The sequence below is a fragment of the Gobio gobio genome, assembly GCF_949357685.1.
Source record: "Gobio gobio genome assembly, chromosome: 17".
Lineage (NCBI taxonomy): Eukaryota > Metazoa > Chordata > Actinopteri > Cypriniformes > Gobionidae > Gobio > Gobio gobio.
The window spans coordinates 25,775,105-25,793,981 of NC_137110.1; the positions used below are offsets into that span (position 1 = coordinate 25,775,105).

Below are 18,877 nucleotides of genomic sequence, written 5' to 3' on the forward strand. Positions count from 1 at the left end.
ATTTATTACATTGTAAGTATTTATCAATCCGGACATTCATTAGATTAAATAATATGTTCTATAATACAGATGTCTTAGTGAGACCAAAAGCATCAACGATTTGAATGAATGGAGCCAGTCTTAGCGGTTTGTGAACGACAAAGCGCCCTCTAGAGGAAGACAACTTCCAATAGAACATTGTTATGAAGTACTAGCGTTGTTGCAAAAACCAGAGAGGCTGCTGGAAAAACAGCCTGATAAACTGCCTGACACTGTTGTTCAGCTTGTTTCCAGGGGGAAATGATTTCAGTGACACCTGCTTTAATGTAGCGCAGTAGGACTGATTGACCTTCGTTAATGTGGTAAGTGACGCGGCCTTTGTACTGCGTTTGGAAATAACGTTGCTTTTGTTACAAAGATAAATAAATAAATAATTGAAACGAAATGATTCGTACGTTTTAAAGTACGGCCGGGTTCAGTATTGACGGTGCCTTGCACGGGTATTCAGAACTTTAGGTAGGGTATTTGTATTGTTAATTACCAAATGTGATGCTTTTGGTTTCCATAAATATGCACGAGTACTTACATGTTTAAGAAATGTTTGCAAATGAAGCCACTATTCAAAACGTTTCAAATGACAGCATGCCTGGAGTTTGCCAAGAAACACAATTACAAAACACACAAGGGCAAAATTCACACACAAGGCCCATTCAAAATCTGAATCAGAGTGGCTTGTATGTGGGTCAATCAAATAAGTTTTTTTAAGATAAAAAAATAATAATTTTAAGCAAAACAGTTTTAAAATGCATTTGTATGTCCAAAAAAATTTATGCTGTTGATTCATATTGGTTTTACAGCTTTTAGGACAGCGTTAATTCATTATTAAACAATATTTCTGATTTTACCACCCAGAAAATGTCAGGTGGTGCAACTATATATTCATTAAAAATAATATACATATACTTAAATTCCCTTTCCATTTGTTTATGTATTTCCCTTTTAGTCCTATTCATATAAGCGGACACTTTTCTGTGTTCAAACACCCAATTTTCCTTAAGGCGTTTTTATGTTGTTGTTTTTTTAACTGTAAAAATTATTTGTATACATTACATAATGGTTTACAGTTATATTTCTTACTTCATTTTGCAATTGCAGTGGGAATTGATACTTTTAAATGTACATTTCCTGGTTGCACCACCTGACATTGGTCGCACCACCTGACATTTCAATCTCAATTTAAATCTAACAGGCATTAACTTGGACACCTATACAAATGTTTGACCATATGCTCAAGGTTATACATAATTTTCTTTTTTAAACCAAATACACGTTTTTCACATTTTCAAAGTTTTCCAGGGGTCATACCACCTGACATAAGTTGAATCAACCTCATCATTACTTAAAACATGTCAAATTATCTAATATGTATGGGAGGGTGACTAACATTGGCTGCGTCCCAATTCGCCTACTTATACTACGTCCTAAAAGTATGTAGGCCTACTCTTTTTTTTTAAGAAAAAGTACATGCTTTTGAGTGTGTAGCAGAAGAGTATGCAAGCTTTGGGACATACTACTTCGTCATCTTTAACGGACTCTGTTACGTGCGCCCGTCACCGTTTAAACTGCCCTGTCAATCATCGTCACAGTTCAAATCCCCCACTTTCAATTTAATTTCCTACCGTATCGGAGAGAAATGTAGTCGCTCTTTGATCTGCCTTTCGTGGGTCTTTAATGCAGAGACTCCTCATGTGTTTGCAAAGTTAATGGCCAAATGTATCATTACAAAAGTTCTCAATGCTGCTGAAGGAGAAATATAATGTGGATAATATTGAATAAATATCTTTTCGTCAGGTTAAATACTGATAATTGCTCACTCAAACCACTTTATCTAATCCTCTCCACTTAACCGTCAGACTCGCGTAACCGTCATGTTTGTAGTTTTTTAAACACTTTATATCCGCGTTTGTAGTTCTAATCGAATCCTCGTCCATCTCGCAATGGGTTGTGGGCAATATCAGCCGTTAGAGTGCGCATCGATCTGCACTTCGGATTCTGCCCGGAAATAGTAAACCACCCGGGAATCTTTGGAATACTTTTTTCAACATACTAAGATTTGGGACATACTAATTCTTTTTTCGAATACTATTTAGTACGGATAGTATGCGAATTGGGACGCAGCAAGAAGTTACTGCATCAAAGGGGTCCTCTGGGGTCTTCTGTGTGGTGTGATGTCATATGCTGTCACATGGTTTTCTTAAAGTAATATTGCATACAATGGCATTTTTATGTCGGTCGCTCTCCCTGACATTTGGATACACTATTTTCCCTCATTTATAAGGGATTTAATGTAAAATCATGCCAAACTATTTGATTAAGAATTTTACTTTGAAAATGAACCTTTTTATTGCACCTTTTTGTTTTCTGCTTGTACGTATATATACATAAACTGTATCATAATAAACAGATTTCCATTGCTTTGTGACCACAAACAACTTTTTCAGGAACAGTTAACATTGGAAATCTTGCAAAGTTTTTTCTTTTCTTTATCTATTTGTTTTGTGTTATGGTGGCACCTTTATAGAAGTTTACCCTGCTCAATCATTATGTGTGGCCCATTAAAAAAAAAGAAACTGAATGAAAAACTTACATTTTTGGAGGTAACACACTCCCATATTAATTGACATTAGCAGTCAGCTAACCTATGGTGTGTTTTTCTACTGGTAGTAATCTATATTAAGGGCTTTAATTATTACATTATACAATCTGTTTTAAAGGACTTACAATAAAGAAGAAATGTTCCCATCATCAGCTGAAAATTCGGGTAATTACATAAATCTCTCACTCCTATGTTGCCATAATGTTATATATACAGTAGCTGTCTTGTAGTTATTGTTTATGAATGAGGTAAATTCCCACAGCACTCCCGAATAATCACTTTCACTTGTCAAATGTCCAGGGAAATGCTACAGTCAGCCATTATTTGGATCGTTTGCATCCTCTGAGTCCTTTGAGACCAATGGCTCTGACAGGTAAGAACTGTTCGAAGATCTTCCTTGTGCTTTTTTTTTTAGAAGGCAATAGAAATCTCTTTCCTATATAAACTGTTGAATTTTTATTTTATTTACAATAAGGTTTGAAAACAATACAAACATTTAAAATAAAATAAAACATTTTTAAATGTATTAAATTATTTAAAATATTATTTTATATATGGAGACTTATTGTAAAGTGCTACCATTTATTTTGTCCTCAGATATGGTGCCTATGAATCTTTTGGACATGGGGCCTTGAGCACTGAAGATGTAGATAGTGTTTTTGATCATTCTAATGCAGGGTACAGTGACTCCTGTTCATCCACCTTGACTGCAGACAACCTGTCAAACTGGGAGAGGCCCTATGGCATGTCTTCCCAGAGGTCCAGGTCTCCATTTTCAGACAGCGGCAGAGAGAGTCAGTACTCAACTTCCAATCTCTCTGATTCCTCCAGCCTGTACTCTCCCTCACACTCTCGGCCTACACCGATTGGCTCACGGGGCAGAGACATGCACTCATACGTGCACAGAAACTACCGGGGAAGAAGTGCTGTCGTACCTGAGGCCGAAGCACAAGGTGTAAGGGTACGTCTGGTGTCTACTTGATCTTTTGAACAAAACCAATAACTTTTTTTTAGTGTTGAATTTTCTCAGTCTCTTCTATTCTGCAGTGCTCAAGTCAGAACCCATCTATTTGCATAGAGAGATGCCACTCAGCATCAGCTTCTCTAGTGTTTCGAGGGACCAAGAGGAAGATGAGGGAACCAGTGCCTCCTTGCAAGTTGGTTAAAAAAAAGAGGATTGTCAAAGCAGCTCCCAGCACAAGCAGCATTGTGGGTATGTGATGTGCTGCTTCGATAGACCAAACAAAAGCAATACTACGGCTCAATTGTTGCAAGTTCTTTACTGTATTTTCAAAAATGATGCTTTGCATTGATGCTTATGATGCTTTACTTTGTTTACTTTTCTTAGGACCACACATTTCAAAGGTAAGAATCTACAATCAAAGCTGCCTTATAGAATCAGTCCTGTGATACTACAGTGTTTATTTTCCACAGGACAGTTGCTTATCTTCCAATAGCAAAGAAACAAATGGAGAGCATGGTATGTAACTACTTTTATATTTTTTTATTGTTTATTATATTGGGGGGGAAAAAATTAATTCAAGGCAAGTATGGTTTAATATTTTATTGCAGAGCTTGGTAAAAAAGTTAGAGCCAGAGAGAAGCGCAGAAGACGACGAGAGAAGAGTCATGAAAAATATGGAGATAAACACAGGTGAACACTGACATTTCAACATCGCACGTGTTTTTAAACCGCATCTACATTCATTGGCTGGATAATAATTAATTATTCAAATACACTATATGGCCAAAAGTATTGGGACACCCCTCCAAATCATTGAATTCAGGTGTTCCAATCACTTCCATGGCCACAGGTGTATAAAATAAAGCACATAGGCTTGCAGACTGCTTCTACAAACATTTGTGAAAGAATGGGTCGTTCTCAGGAGCTCAGTGAATTCAAGCGTGGTACCGAGATAAGTCAATTCGTGAAATTTCCTCAATACAAAATATTCCATGGTCATCTGTTAGTGGTATTATAACACAGTGGAAGCAATTGGGAACAACAGGAACTCAGCCATGAAGTAGACCACGTAAAATCAGAGCGGGGTCTCTGTGAGGTGCAGAGTGCACAGAAGTCGCCAACTTTCAATAGCTACAGACCTCCAAACTCGCCTTCAGCTCAAGAACAGTGCAGAGAGAGCAAAGCGTCGGATGCAGTGGTGTAAAGCACGGCGCCACTGAACTCTAGAGCTGTTCTCTGGAGTGAGGAATCACGCTTCTATGTCTGGCAATCCAATGGACGAGTCACACATTTGGGATGAATTATAGCGGAGACTGTGAGCCAGGCCTTCTCGTCCAACAGGTCAGTGCCTGACCTCACAAATGCAAATGCTCTTCTAGAAGAATAGTCAAAAATTCCCATAAACACATTCCTAAACCTTGTAGAAAGCCTTCCCAGAAGAGTTGAAGCTGTTATAGCTGCAAAGGGTGGGCTAACTCCATATTAAACCCTACGGATTAAGAATAGGACGTCATTACAGTTCATGTGCGTGTAAAAATATATTATTTGAGGTAGAACTACTGTATTTCTTGAAATGCAATGAAATGTTGAAGAATTTAAGGCTAAATAATTTAAATGCACTTGCTAATACAAAATATTTCAAATGATACATTTACATTCGTTATACAAATACATTTGAACATTTATATGTCAAGGTAAATGCAAATTTATGTCAGCTTAGTTTTCACAATGTGTCATGTTTTTTTGTTGTTTTTTAGGTGGGCTTTTACATGTGCTTTTTGTAAATTCCACACGTTTGAAGACAAAGACATTGAGAAACACTTTGGAAGCACGTATCACAGAGAGACTCTTGACTATATAAGACGGCAAGCCAAATTTGATGACAAGGTCATCAGTTTTTTGCATGTAAGACTGTTTGTTTGATGTTTTTGTATGGATTTGTATTATAGATGTTGATGTACATTTACCCTGATCTAATATTGCACAGGACTGCATGGTTCACAAATTTCATAAAACAGTCTCCACTCTACACAAACTAAAGTTTTCCTGTGGACGAAGCAAAGATGAGTGGGCGAAAATATTGGAAGGTACGCATATGAAATCAATAAATAAATTGATGTAAAGCATACAAGGATTTTTCCCCACTTGATGGAAATGGGCTTTATCAGTCTATATAACTACAAAGATGATTATTAACACTTTATTCAAACGTCTTAATCTTACAGGGGTGACAGAAGATGATTACATGAGAAGGATGGAGGTGGTTTACTGTGCTGCTTGTGACAGTCACATTCCTGTGGTTTTCAGCTCTGTACAGCAACATCTTCATTCACTCACTCACCTCAAGAGCAAAATGGTAAAGGTGTCTCTGTTCTGTCTCTTCTAAATATCCAGAACCTTTATGTTCATTCATATACTCACACACTCCTGAGCAAAAAAAAAAATGGGCTAAACCCAAAATGGCTAAACACTAAGCTTTTAATTATTGGTCAGGAAATAGTCACATTTAAGCAAACCCACTACTTAAAAAGCTATTGTTGTCATCAAAGAGCATCAAAGACAGAATTATGTTTTTGGCAGAATATGGGAAGTTGTGTGTGGAGTGATGACTCACAATGAAACACAACAGCATGGTGATGCTCCAGTGAAACATAGGGCAAGAGGTGTCATTGTGTGGGGATCCTTTTTAGCTGCTGTTATTGGTGAGCTATTTTCACTGTGAAGTCATTAAAACCTTTGGAGTACAGGATAATATTGCAGAATGGCTTGCTTACCACAAATGAAAAGTTGTTATCTAAAGAGGAATGATCAGATGTTATTTTTCAAGAAGACAAAGCTCCAGCTCAAATTGCAAAGTCCATCAGGCTCATGTTTTGGCCTTGGTCAGATTCCAGGGGCCCGTTCTTCGTACCTCGCTTAATACATCTAAGATGATTTGACAGATCCCAGATCTTTTAATCGTGATAACTGATCTCTGGCTAATTTGGTTCTTCAGACGAATTTGCGGATTGGATTAAAATATCTGGATTAAATGATCTAAGATCACTGCGCGTTCTTGTTTTCCCTGAAGAGGGCAGATGCATCGATACTCGAAACCACGATCAGCAATGCAGCGATTGGCTGGCGTCAAGACAGCAACGTAATGACATCATCTAATTAAAAAAGCCACCTGGCAAAAAAAACTTGACAAATTACACAAAAAACCCCCACGAATTTCTGAACCTTTATAAGGAAACAGCCAAACGACCAAACCAACATAAAAGTTATAATTGATAAATGATAAATGTTTTTTTTTTTAACATGATTACCAATTATTTATATTCACGATTTTATACAGTATTTGTACATCCTTTACATTTTTATTTCAATGTTGTAATTTAATTCTTAATTCAATTTGAAGCAGATTTGTAACGTGACAGTATTCAAGTTTCTTATGGGTCAAGATCAAATTATCCTCTCTTGCGCTGCATCAAGCCACTCCCATAATATCAGTCATCACTTAAATTAATGCACGGCTCAGATTAACTGCACAACATGTGTCTAAACCAATAAAAATAAAATTATATAAAGTAATTATTCCATCCCAAATAAATCGTTCAATCAAGTGTCTGGCTATAGTATTATACACAACATTATACATATACATATACAATATACAATTTTTATATTATTTTTTAAAATTATTATTATTGCTATTATTATTACTGGTTCAGTAATGAACTCGTATTAAAGTAGCAGTGGCTGGGACAGATTTTAAGTATCACCTCAATATGCAATCTAATCCTGTTTACATGAAATAAGCCGCTCATGAGCAGGTTTAAGCTCACGGACCTGTTACTATGACAGCAAGTCCAGGATGAGCTTCGAAGAACCAAACAATCCAAGATCATGCCAAATCGTCAACAATCAAATCCAGCTAACTGAGTTAGCGAGGTACGAAGAACGGGCCCCAGATTTGAACCCTATTGTGATTATTTTGTCTCACATTAAACTCAAACGAACCGGGAGACATTTTTCAACTACTCATGAACTGTTTGAAGCCATTAGCATTGAGTTAAACAACATCACTGACTCCTCTTCCTGCAAGTTGGGGAAGGCAATTTTGGGCTAAGTTACTTTATCTACAGTATTTGTGCAGTTCTTGCTAATTTCCTGATTAAAATGCTTAAGACCATTAAAAGATCACTAAATATTTTGCCATTTTTGGCTTGACCCCTTTTTTGCCCAGGAGTGCATGTATATTATATATTTATATTATTATTATTTCTATTTATGTATATTTTATTTATTTTAGAACTGCACGATTCTGGTTAAATTAAGAATCATATTTTTTTTTGTGTGTGTGTGTTAAAAAAAAAATCACAATTCTGAACAGACGACTAAACAAAACATGTAATTTACTAGAGGTTCTGACAAAATGGTAAAAAATATATTTAATTTGAATCATTCATTCAAACTATGGTTTTATAAGTGATTCAAAAGCCGCGTTTCCATTACCCTTCAAATTGCGCAAATTGAAATTGCGAATTGAAAATACGCCCAATGGAAATGCGTCAATTTCGCAAAAACTCACATATATCGCAAAACTTTTTACGCTCGCATGAGGTGGTTTTTCAGGCAATTCGTAAAAGGAAATTTTTGCAAAACTGCAATGGAAACAGTTTTTTCGCATTTACAGGTCAGCTGGTACGGTCACGCATTGCTCTCACATAGGGCCTACTTATAAATTTTTTTCCACTCAAGTATATACAAGATCTTATGTCGTTAAAAGGACATATATTTTCTCCTAATAAGGAAAGTGGCGTAACTTTATAATGACGGACCCCGGTGCAACCACAAATATCATAACTATCTATAGGCCTACTGTAATTATGACGTATATTCAAGAAATGTATTAAAACAGAAATGCGCTATAGTTTCAGCCTTGCTCAAAGACTGAGGAAACAGGCCAGTTACGTCAATCCATTCCCGACGATCTTGGTTTGCTTCTTATTTATTAAATATAGCCTACAGCCAAATAGTTGATTAAACATTGATCAAAATTAAAATACAATTTATACAAAACAAAATTAATTTTAAAGAAAGACTTTCTAGAAAACACAATTCAAACTTAAAATACTCCGTCATTTTTAGCCATGGGCCTACTACAGATAAGTGCAAGACATAATTATAAACTATAAACTGTCTACTTTTATTTGTGTACACTCACGAAAACAGCAAAGGCCGTGGACTCAGGGAACAGATTATTTTGCACTCCACTCCAAACGCTGTCTTCATTTCAAAAATATATTTTGTTTATTAAACGCAAAGTTTTTCATTTCAAAAGCATTTCTAAATTCAGTTTATATTTCCAAAAAACGAAATTCCGAGCCAAAATAAGTTACCACCACCATGAAGATTCAAACTTTTCGCTCGTCTCTGTATGTGGCAATGCGTCACAATAAACTGACTTATTTAAAAGTCGATCATTCTTTACAGATGATGGTATGTTTGGACAGAAGACGAGTTCTTTATTAAACTCATAAAAAAGGTGCTTTCCTTGCCATCAGTGCTATAACACGCACGTCTCTTTCCATTAATAATAATGGCATGCGGTGGCTGGGATATACATAAACCTAACAATATACGTAGCATGATTTTTGGAATGATTTATCACGAGAGGAAAAAAAATGTTTTAGTCGCATAACATCAGTTAATGGAAACGCTGTCATTTCGCAATATTTTTTTGTCGACTTTTAGAAAATATCGCAAAAGTTTTGCGCAAATCTGTAATGGAAACGCGGCTAAAGACTCACTCATAACTTCACTTGTTTCATTACTGGATGAGTCAGCGTTTTTGGACCAATCTTTTGAATAAATGGTTCAATGACACACTTTTTTTTTTTTTCAGTCACTTGTCGCCACCTACTGGTGTAATGATGTAATTGATACACGTCTTTATTTGAAGTGTCAAGTTACTCTACAAGTTAAGGTGATCTATTTTGATCGCTACCGTAGACATCAGTGTTTATACCCAAACCATAAACTTTTATTCGATTACTTGTGGATTGGACCGAGCACCTCAAAACACTTGTAGCCTATCAGCAGTATACACTAATGATGGGAGAGGAGAGAGAGTGGGCAAGAGGGAGATTTGAAGAAAGACTGTGGAAAGAGAGATGGCTTAGAAACATTACAAAAGAGAAAATGTCAGAGGAATATCCGGCTTATGATCAGGCAAGCGCTCTAGGGCCAGCGTTAATATTAGAAAGGATTTCCAGCGCTTGAGAGACCTAATCATGAAGGCCTGAAAACGGACACAGTGCTTGCATTGTTTCTGCTCCATTCACGAGTAACATTGGTTTTTGCTATGTTTCACAGAACTAAGATATGCTGTTGTTGTAGTGTTAGCTATAGTATTAGTAACAGGGCAGTTTTGAGTGTCATTTTTTGTCTGGAGCTGGTGTGCTATTGGGGGCTAACAATGAACTATTGCTTGTGTATGTACTCTTGTGTACTGTATGTTCTTTTTTGTTCTCCTTGTCGTTGGTTTGTCATCTTTGCTTTGTTTTAGGAATAATTATTTTGCTTCAGCCATGATAAAGAGACATCTACTCTTGCAATGCATGTTCGTGGATTTTGGGGTGGAGCAATGAAGTGAGGGGTGTATTTGTTTGGGTTGATTTTAAAGTCAGTTAGTGTTGAAGTCAGTCAGTGTTGCGAGATTGGGCGGTTTTGAATTTGATTGTGCGGGTAAAAACGGGCTTGGGCGGGTGGACAAAATTTGGGCTGGTGTGGGGTCAGTTTGGCGGTTTTCAAACATCTCAATTTTATAGTCTAATTGGTTAATAACAAACCCAAGTGTGCATGTACTCCATAAAATCAGTCATCATGACACACACTGGCCCAGCGTTCAGTGTAGATTCAGCTGGCGTTGGTGTTGACGTCGCTGACGAGCATGCATTTTCAGCCAACCAGCGATCAACAGGGAGACACGCTCATTCATGACAGGTTTTCAGCACGAAATTGTAGCTGGATATCAAGTGCTCGCTATGCCAAAGTGGCACAAATATACATTAAGTTATCTACAGTAATGAGTGGGAGAGGGAACCAACTCGCAAAACCTGTGACTCAAATACCCTTTATAAATATAACTAAGAGCACAGTTGAATGACTTGAATTGAAATCGAATATATGACTCCTGTCCATCATCGTGAGCGCAATGGCCTGGTCACGACAACTGAACCTTTTAAACCGTTAAACTGCTGAAAGAGGTTTGAATCAACGATTAATCCATTTTGACTGTGTTAAGTTCTGCATTTTGTTCTACAAATATGTACTTCACGAAAGTAGTTCTGTCTGAAGTTAAAGCACAACACAAAGATAAACATATTCTTGTTGTAAATGGACATTTTAGTCCTGCATGACTGTATTTTGAATGTTTTGATCTGTTTTCCTGGGAAGTTTATTTATTTTATTTTGTCATCATTATTTTGTTTTAAGGAGATACAATTGTTCTAATCAACCTTGATTGACACGGCAATAAAGTTATATCACATTATTTTGGCAGTTCAAATTTTGGGCGTTTTTTTCTTGGATTGGGTGGGTTTTAGTGAGCTTTTTGGCTAAAAATCGTCAACAGTGTTTCTCAGAAATCACTTACTGCACCTTTAAGCACTTGTATGTCATGTTTTAATTTTTTTCCCTTTTAAAGGCTTACAAGGAGCAGTTAAAAAGAGACAGCGTGGTCACAGCCAAAGCCATAATAAATAATGACCATGTGAAAGTGCGCTATGAGAAGTACATGAAGGTAACAACATTTGTGGCATGTTGAGACACACATAATAAGGTTTAAAAATTTTTAAAGAATATTTAAAGGTATTTCTCTTTTAATTTGACAGGGAGAAGACCCATTTGCAACGGATGCCAAAGACACAAGTTCTGATTCTCAGGACCCCGAGAGATCTGATGAGGCGGATGAAGACGAAGAGAACAGTGACTGATAAGAATTCAACAAGGAGTATTGAATTGAGAAAAAGAGAAAAGAGGCAAAGGCTCTTTCTACTGTAGTTTCTTGTTCTAGAACTTCACATGTGCAGATGACCTGATAATGTAAAAGGCCTGAGATAAAATGTTCATAATTCAGTCCACATTGATCCACATGTATAAGTGTAGGCTAGTTTTCCTTTCAAAGTGAGGGCATTTTTTCCTTAAAAAAAAAAATTGTGCTCTTCACATCGCAGTCTGAGATTGTCTACTTGAGTCAAGTTGTACTATGTCTGTAGTTGGCTATTGTGCATGTTTGTAGTAAAAATATTTTGACACTGTTCTGAATGCCATTAAACTTTACAGTATTATATTTGAATGCAGGTTTTACATTTTGTTACTCCCCTATAATATTTGGGATTGGAAATTTGCCTTTTCACTGTTTGTTCTGAGATGAGATCTGTTGACCATTAAAGTTTCACTATACACCAGCTGTGCTTGCTGTAAGATATATTTAACAGCTGTAATTATTCACTTACCCATTAGAATGGTATGTATGATCGTTCTATAGGAAGAATATTAGCACCAGCTACAAATACTAGATTTAGTGGAGCATTACAACTGCTTATAGACTGTAAAAAAAAAAGGTCCCTCTACTGGAGGAAACCAGTAATGTCAGCTCTAGCAACTTGACCAGAAATCTGGGTTATGGTATGAAATCAAATTGGCGAAGATATATAGGACCAATGAGAGACTGGTTGATACAGTTTGATTGAAAGTTTGTTTTCTTATAGTCTATATAATACTTTTCTACATAAATGCACAAAATATTGCAAACAATATCCACATTTTGTAGATAAAGTTTATTTTAGTCTCAGACAAGCTCTTTTTTGAGCTCAGCAGAGTTCGGCAGCAGCATCTACTAATACGAAACTGTAAGAACAGCGCCGTTATTGCCTCGCTACTGAGAAATGTCATGTAGCTTTTAAGTTGCTAAACTATTCTGCTGATAAAATCATCAGAGCAGAGCTAACAACACGTTTTTCTGTGAGAGTGTGTGTCTGTACTCTGGGAGAGCAAAGAGATCGGGAGGAAAGGAGTATTGGTGTGGGAAGTTCGTATTTACTAGGTGGGAAGTTGTGTTTACGACGTCATGTGCATTCAAGTCAAGTCACTTTCATCAGAGTAATTTCTCTTAATAAATTACACAAAAAATGCAGCAAGGTTCTTAAAATTTTCTCCAGAAAATTAACAAGGAATGTGCATCAGGTGTTTTTTTTTTTATATATTTTTCATTAATTTGTGAAGCAACTGTAAACTTTATCGTTACATATTATATTGTTATATTATAATGCTATCATATTTTGTGCAGGCAATTAGCTTACTTCGCTGTAAATAGAAAAGCATGACAATATCACAGCTAAATACCTTTAAGTTTTTTTACGATCATTATGGAAAAAAAATTCAATACTACTCAATCAAGACCAAAACAATGTATTTTTACTGCCACATTTACTTTCACACTGTATGTCAGAACAGATAACATCATGTTCTAAACCTAATTTATAGGCTTAAGTCAACTGCTGTTCATATTGTTGGAATAGAATATGAGTTAGTGTTTTGGAATAATAAAATAAAATAATTATTGATTTTGAGACATGTTTGCAGTGTTTTGGTAGACAGTGTATTGAAAATTAGTGTTGGAGTTTAGTTTACAATGTGTGATTTTGAGCATGAAATTAACCTTTTTGCCAGTTGTGTGTTGTTGGTGTGTTTAGAAGTATTGAAAAAATTGTCATAGCGATCGTAAAAAACTATAAGTATTGTGGTTTTCCGCCATGTTTCTTATTGACACGCCCCTAACTAATTTCCAGAGTGTCCCACTGGTATTTACGACTTCGTGGTGACGTTCATGTGCGTTCAACTCGTAAATAACAATCTTTTTACGACATGACTTGAACAAATATGTGCTTTTCATTCATCATAAAACGTAATTCTGTGATTTTTGTTTTTGTTTTATCCTGTTGTTGAATATTTTATTTGTTTGCTCAGTGTCTTTGTGGGTTTTGGTTCTTTTGCTGTTGTAGGCTGTAAAGAAATAGGAAATAACTGAAATCATTTGGCGAGGTGATATGGAACTGTAATTTAGCCGTGCGTTTCCCTGAAAATAATTTCACACCTTAGAACGTTCGTCAAGCAATCAGATTCAAGCATTCCAACAGCCCTGTAATATAATTAATAATAATTTGTTTCTCTGCATCATGCTGCAATACTCTGTTTAAAATGGAGTATGTCTGCTTGAGATAGAAAAGGCACAAAGTGTCTGTTTTTGACATTGCTTTCCCTCTAATGAGACCATCTTGGCTTTTCCTGTAAGGAGATGTCAGGTGGGGGCAATACCCAAAAACGACAAAACTTCATTACTTTAATGATTCACACTGAAGCATCATGACTCATTATGAGGTCTGAAAAACATTTGCTTTACAGAAGAAAAAAACCTTCTATAAAATCATATAACTATCATGACGCTTTAACTGTATACAGACAGACTGCAATAAATGCATGTTGATATTCCATTAGAAAATACCAAAAAGAACTACTTCTGGTATATAAAGATGTTAAGTGTTGCTTTTGAGATGAGGGCAAGTCTGTTCTAGATGCTGAAGTTCCAATTTTAATTGGGCATTAAACCCAGAGAGAGATTGATTGTAAAACTTTTATCTAGGGTATGGCCTTGAATTTATTTGTGTCTCTGTGTGTGTTTATTATGTGTGTGTGTGTGTGTGTGTGTTGCCCAAGGGAAAAGAGCACAAATCCAGAACTGGCACTTTGTAAGCACTTGCACAGATGATGAGCAGTAATTATGCTTTAATGATTTCTTTAGGGCATCTCCCCCTCCCTCCCTTACTAACTCTCTCTCAGTGTCTTTCTTCTTACTCACTACCTCTAAATTAAGACTTATTTTGAAAACATTTGGTGATGAAATGCAGCTTACGTCCTCTAATTGCCACACGAACCTCACACGGGCATTTTCACTGGGCATCTTTGATGTCAGATGCCCCTGCCTGGGTGTTCCGAGTACATTTGGTGCTTATTGGCTGTAATTGGGACAAGTTGTTTTAAAAAGGGCATCCTCTGCATGACTTTGATGGATGCAGTGGCCTCGCTATTGCTCAGAGTGAAGGAACCCTCCCCCAGCATGCACCCACGAGCACTAAGGCCCTGTCACTTATTAAAGGAGGTTGTCACCACAAAGTGACAGATGTCCTGATAGGATCTGGCTGAGTCTTTGGCCCCCGCCTGGCTTGTTAGTACACATGGTTCAAGGGAAGAGAACTGTTGGTTTTTTTAATAACTGTTACTTGTATTCTTCGGAGGCCTCCATCTTTCCCACCCTCTGTTACTTGCTCATTCTTCGCTGTATATTCATTTCCGTCTCTTTGCCTCTCTCTCTTTCTCTCTCAGATTCTGAGCTCTGTTCGATCCCTCAGGTGCTGGCCTTGTCATGTCAAGGGTTCAGTGCCATCCGAATGTTTTTAAAGCTCCATTTTCGCTCTGCGCTGCTCCCCTTCTTGTCACATGAAGATAAGGCTGGTGTCCTGGGGTACACACCTGGCACTCTCAGTCCCTCACAATCCCCCATCAACCCTAAGCAGCCCTCTGGAGAGTGGCCCGTCCTTTTAGGTTTTTTCCACAGGTAAAATTGTGAAAAACCTTGCAAGGCCTCCGGTTCCCCCGGAGGTAAAATCTATAATGGAGTTTTGATTCAAGCTACAAGGGCCTTGAAAATTGACTGCTTTAACCACACAGCTGCCTTTCAGAAGGTCAGCGCTGCACAGAGACAAGAGAAAATCATTGGCCCAAACAGGGCTGGAAAAGGCCAGAACAGCTCACCACAAATTACACACCAGCAGGGCACCATGCAGACATGCCTTTTCCCCCCAGCAATAACTTTTATTTGTGCAGTATGGCTTCTTAAACTTTTACATTTTTCATCATGAATTATTCAAAATGTAAACTTATTGAGTTATGGAACTTCCAAACTAATAACAGTTTTCATGCATGCAGTGCTCAACTCTCAAGGATACAAAGTGGTGAGTTTGCTATCCTTTGATGATTGTGTGAGGTCAGAAAGATAGCTATAAAGCTAGCTATAAAGAGAATATTTTTATTGGTCTCAAAATGTGACTTGTAATATACTTGGGTCTCTATTAGATAAATATTGTGTACTAGTTGCAAAAGACAGAGGGCGCTATAGTATAGCTTTGCAGTATTCAGCAGAAGAGTTTTTTGAACATATTCAAAGATTTATTTCAGTGTTAGTCAGGTTTTTTGTCATTTGATGTCAACTGACATATAACTATTCTCTTTTGTAAAGCTCTTGTTATAGTCCATCATGTGTCAATTTCATTGCAGGAGGGAATTATATCCATTTCCCCACATAATTACTAAATCTAATCATCAAACTAGCACAATGTTTGTTTTTATTCAATTCAATTTCATTTTAAATTGCCATTTTTAAAGATGCTGAACCTAAACAATGCAAATTGCATCTGTATGTGAAACCCTAAATGATATTATACTTCAACTTAATATTTCACACCTTTAAACATTTAATAATTCATCCTCCATCTCTTAAAAAAATCCTTCTTCCAATCTAGGTTTTGATATGAAGAGTCAAACAAGGCATTCAATTTTCATTGCTTGACAATCAATGCTTTATCATCTAAACTTATTGAGATAAACTGAGAATTCCTGACTTAAAATTCTGTGTCTCACTGCACCAATGGCAATTGCATGTTTGTTAGAAGAAGAAGAAAAAAAAACACCTGCCAATAGTCATTACTTCCTGTCAGGACCCTTTGAAAGTAAAGCTACCTGACAGTTAAATTCAGCTTCTGACAGAACCAAACTTGTTGAATTCCCACAGAAGTTAATACTCTAAATACTCATTGTTGCAATCAGTTAAACATCCCCGGGAGGCTCAATGGAGTTTCCCTTTGAACAAATACCCGAGGGAGACCAGCCTGGGACAGTGCCAGAACCTACAGGTCTTAACGGCAGGTACTTCTGGGAGTTTATCTAATGAAACAATTGGTAATTTCTCTTGCGACTGTTGGGAGAAAAGATGTAGAAAAAGAGAGGAGAGAAAGAGTTAAGGGTGCTTTTTAAGTTAGAATCTTTATCTGGGCTTAATTTCCCATGCTTGAGCAGAGTGGAGGATTTTTTTCCTCCTTACAGATCTTTTTGTCAGATCCTGCCTACCCAAGATAGACCCAGGGGCACTCTAAGAACATACACATCACCTAGATTTGCCTTGCAGCCCACTTCCCTCTCCAGCGATCACTCCCTCTATCCCCAACGGCATCTTTGTGCAGCAAAGATGAGAGAACGTTTTAGAAATCAAATTTCACTTTGTCAGGGGGAACCTGGAACAGACTCTAATTTGAATAGATTTAATTGAGCATAATTGCTGCAAATACATAGTCACACATCTCTCCACATCACTGAAAGCTTACACAAAAGCAAACTTTAAAACGTCTAAATGACATATGTATAAAACAATACCAATGGATTAGTGTTTTGTAAAATTATGAGCAATAATTTATAAATGTGAAGAAATCATAGAATTGATTTGTAGACTCCTATGATCACGCCTCCATTTAATCTAGTCATATTCCAAGCGGTCATTGAATGATATGACTATGCAAAATGCAATTTATATATACAGTGACTAATACAATTGAGTATTTTAATTAGAATGCGAGTGTCACACCAATGATATGATAATGAAGGGGGAGGGGTCATTAATCTGGAAAAAAAACGGTATTAATTAATAACGTTAGTTTTTCATTAATATTATTTGGAAAAACAATATTTTACAGAAACAACTTCACTGCTTACAAAGCATAGTCGTGGTCTAACACGGAAAAAAGGTCTCTTAAGATATCAGATAATTTGACCATCTTATTACAAGTTAAAGGGTAACTAAACCCCTGCTCAGAGCTTAACTCCACCCACTGGCAATTTTTGAAAAATGCTGGAAAAGTGGGCAGAGCCCAGCGGAGACAGAGGGGACGAACCGAGGGTGGGGCTGAGCGGAGGGCGTGCACCTGAGACCCGCAGTGACGGGTTGATTGACAGCTGTCTGACTCGCAAGTCGCAAAGATGGAGAATGACTGGAATTACGCCAGCTTTGCAACAGAGCGGTCATTCTCCTACCTTCACCTAAAGTGGAGGAGGGTGAAAGGTCTGTAGACACAAACCCGGAGCCTTATCAATGCGAGCCGCTGGCTCAAACTGCGTTAACTCCCGATGCAGACGATGCTAGTGAAGCAGCAGCACAAGAGAACTGACCTAATCTATGAACAGTCAAATCCTTACACTGAATGCCACTAAAAATAGTCTATATCTGATATACATACAATGTATTTTCATTCAAATTAACTGAATCAATAAGTTCAGACCTAAAAGCCTATTATAAACGGATTTCCTCAAATAAGTTAGACTATATACGCCAGCACGTAACGGTATTGTTGTTCGTTACCAAGGCAACCACTTGCGTGTCAGGGTTTGAAAGCGCGTCTCATGTATGAAAATTATCTGTACACATGACGGGCGGCAATAATATCGCAAGAAAAGCCTGACGTGTACTGACAACTGCATTATTTAACCGTATTTTCTTCATTACAATGTTAAAGCAAGTGTCAAGTGAGTTTCATTCATATGTTTCTACTTCATGTAACATGACAGTTCATACTGGAGTGAAGCCGTTCTCATCATGTGATTGGGGGAAACATTTCTGAGGGCGTGGTGAGCTCGTGCCAGGGGCGCGGATAGTGAGCCGTTGGAAGTACCATCCTACGTCACGATGAACCACAACGTCCAATAGGAAAATTCAACTGCAGTAGCCACCGTTCAACCTTAAGAGGGCAGCACTTTGGCGGTTTTACACCATATTTTATAGAATTAAAACACTTTATACTCAAATGTCAAAACATTTACTCGAATCAATGAACAGCATTAATAAAGCCCCAGTATTACAGATCATTAACTAAAAAAAGTTGGTTTAGGGTTTAGTTACCCTTTAAGGTTTGTTCAGAATCAGATTGTAAAATGTAAGGTGGTGTGACTCCCCCAAAAAGTTAATATTTATTATTAATTAAAAATAATAATAATTTAATTATTTTTTTAAATAACCATTAAAGGTGCACTATGTAAAAAATGTTTAGTAAAATATCCAAAAACCACTAGGCCAGTGTTATATATTTTCTTCAGTTGAGTACTTACAATACCCAAAATATTTCCAACTA

At 37.0% G+C, this 18,877-nt stretch overlaps 1 protein-coding gene across 3 annotated transcripts; it reads left to right on the forward strand.

Annotated features, from left to right (window-relative positions):
• The first annotated feature begins 171 nt into the window (after positions 1 to 171).
• On the forward strand, positions 172 to 12,054 carry znf326 (zinc finger protein 326). 3 transcript variants are annotated; one of them, XM_079841818.1, is made up of 13 exons: positions 214 to 341; positions 2,754 to 2,800; positions 2,936 to 3,008; positions 3,233 to 3,596; positions 3,683 to 3,848; positions 3,984 to 4,000; positions 4,070 to 4,115; positions 4,208 to 4,289; positions 5,357 to 5,504; positions 5,587 to 5,686; positions 5,825 to 5,955; positions 11,293 to 11,388; positions 11,480 to 12,054. In XM_079841818.1, exons 1-13 carry the CDS (start codon positions 337 to 339, stop codon positions 11,579 to 11,581), a joined length of 1,377 nt encoding a protein of 458 aa, XP_079697944.1. In that variant the 5' UTR covers positions 214 to 336; the 3' UTR covers positions 11,582 to 12,054. The 3 variants fall into 3 exon arrangements, with proteins under 3 accessions (XP_079697943.1, XP_079697944.1, XP_079697945.1); XM_079841817.1 differs by lacking the exon at positions 3,984 to 4,000 and having other exon boundaries at positions 172 to 341; positions 3,683 to 3,852; positions 4,054 to 4,115; XM_079841819.1 differs by lacking the exon at positions 3,984 to 4,000 and having other exon boundaries at positions 262 to 341; positions 3,313 to 3,596; positions 3,683 to 3,852; positions 4,054 to 4,115.
• Positions 12,055 to 18,877: the final 6,823 nt, after the last annotated feature.

Coding starts and splice junctions, on each gene's coding strand:
- znf326 (XM_079841817.1), top strand. Junction 4,116..4,207: donor AGAAACAAATGGAGAGCATG/GTATGTAACTAC, acceptor ATTTTATTGCAG/AGCTTGGTAAAAAAGTTAGA. Junction 5,505..5,586: donor AGGTCATCAGTTTTTTGCAT/GTAAGACTGTTT, acceptor AATATTGCACAG/GACTGCATGGTTCACAAATT.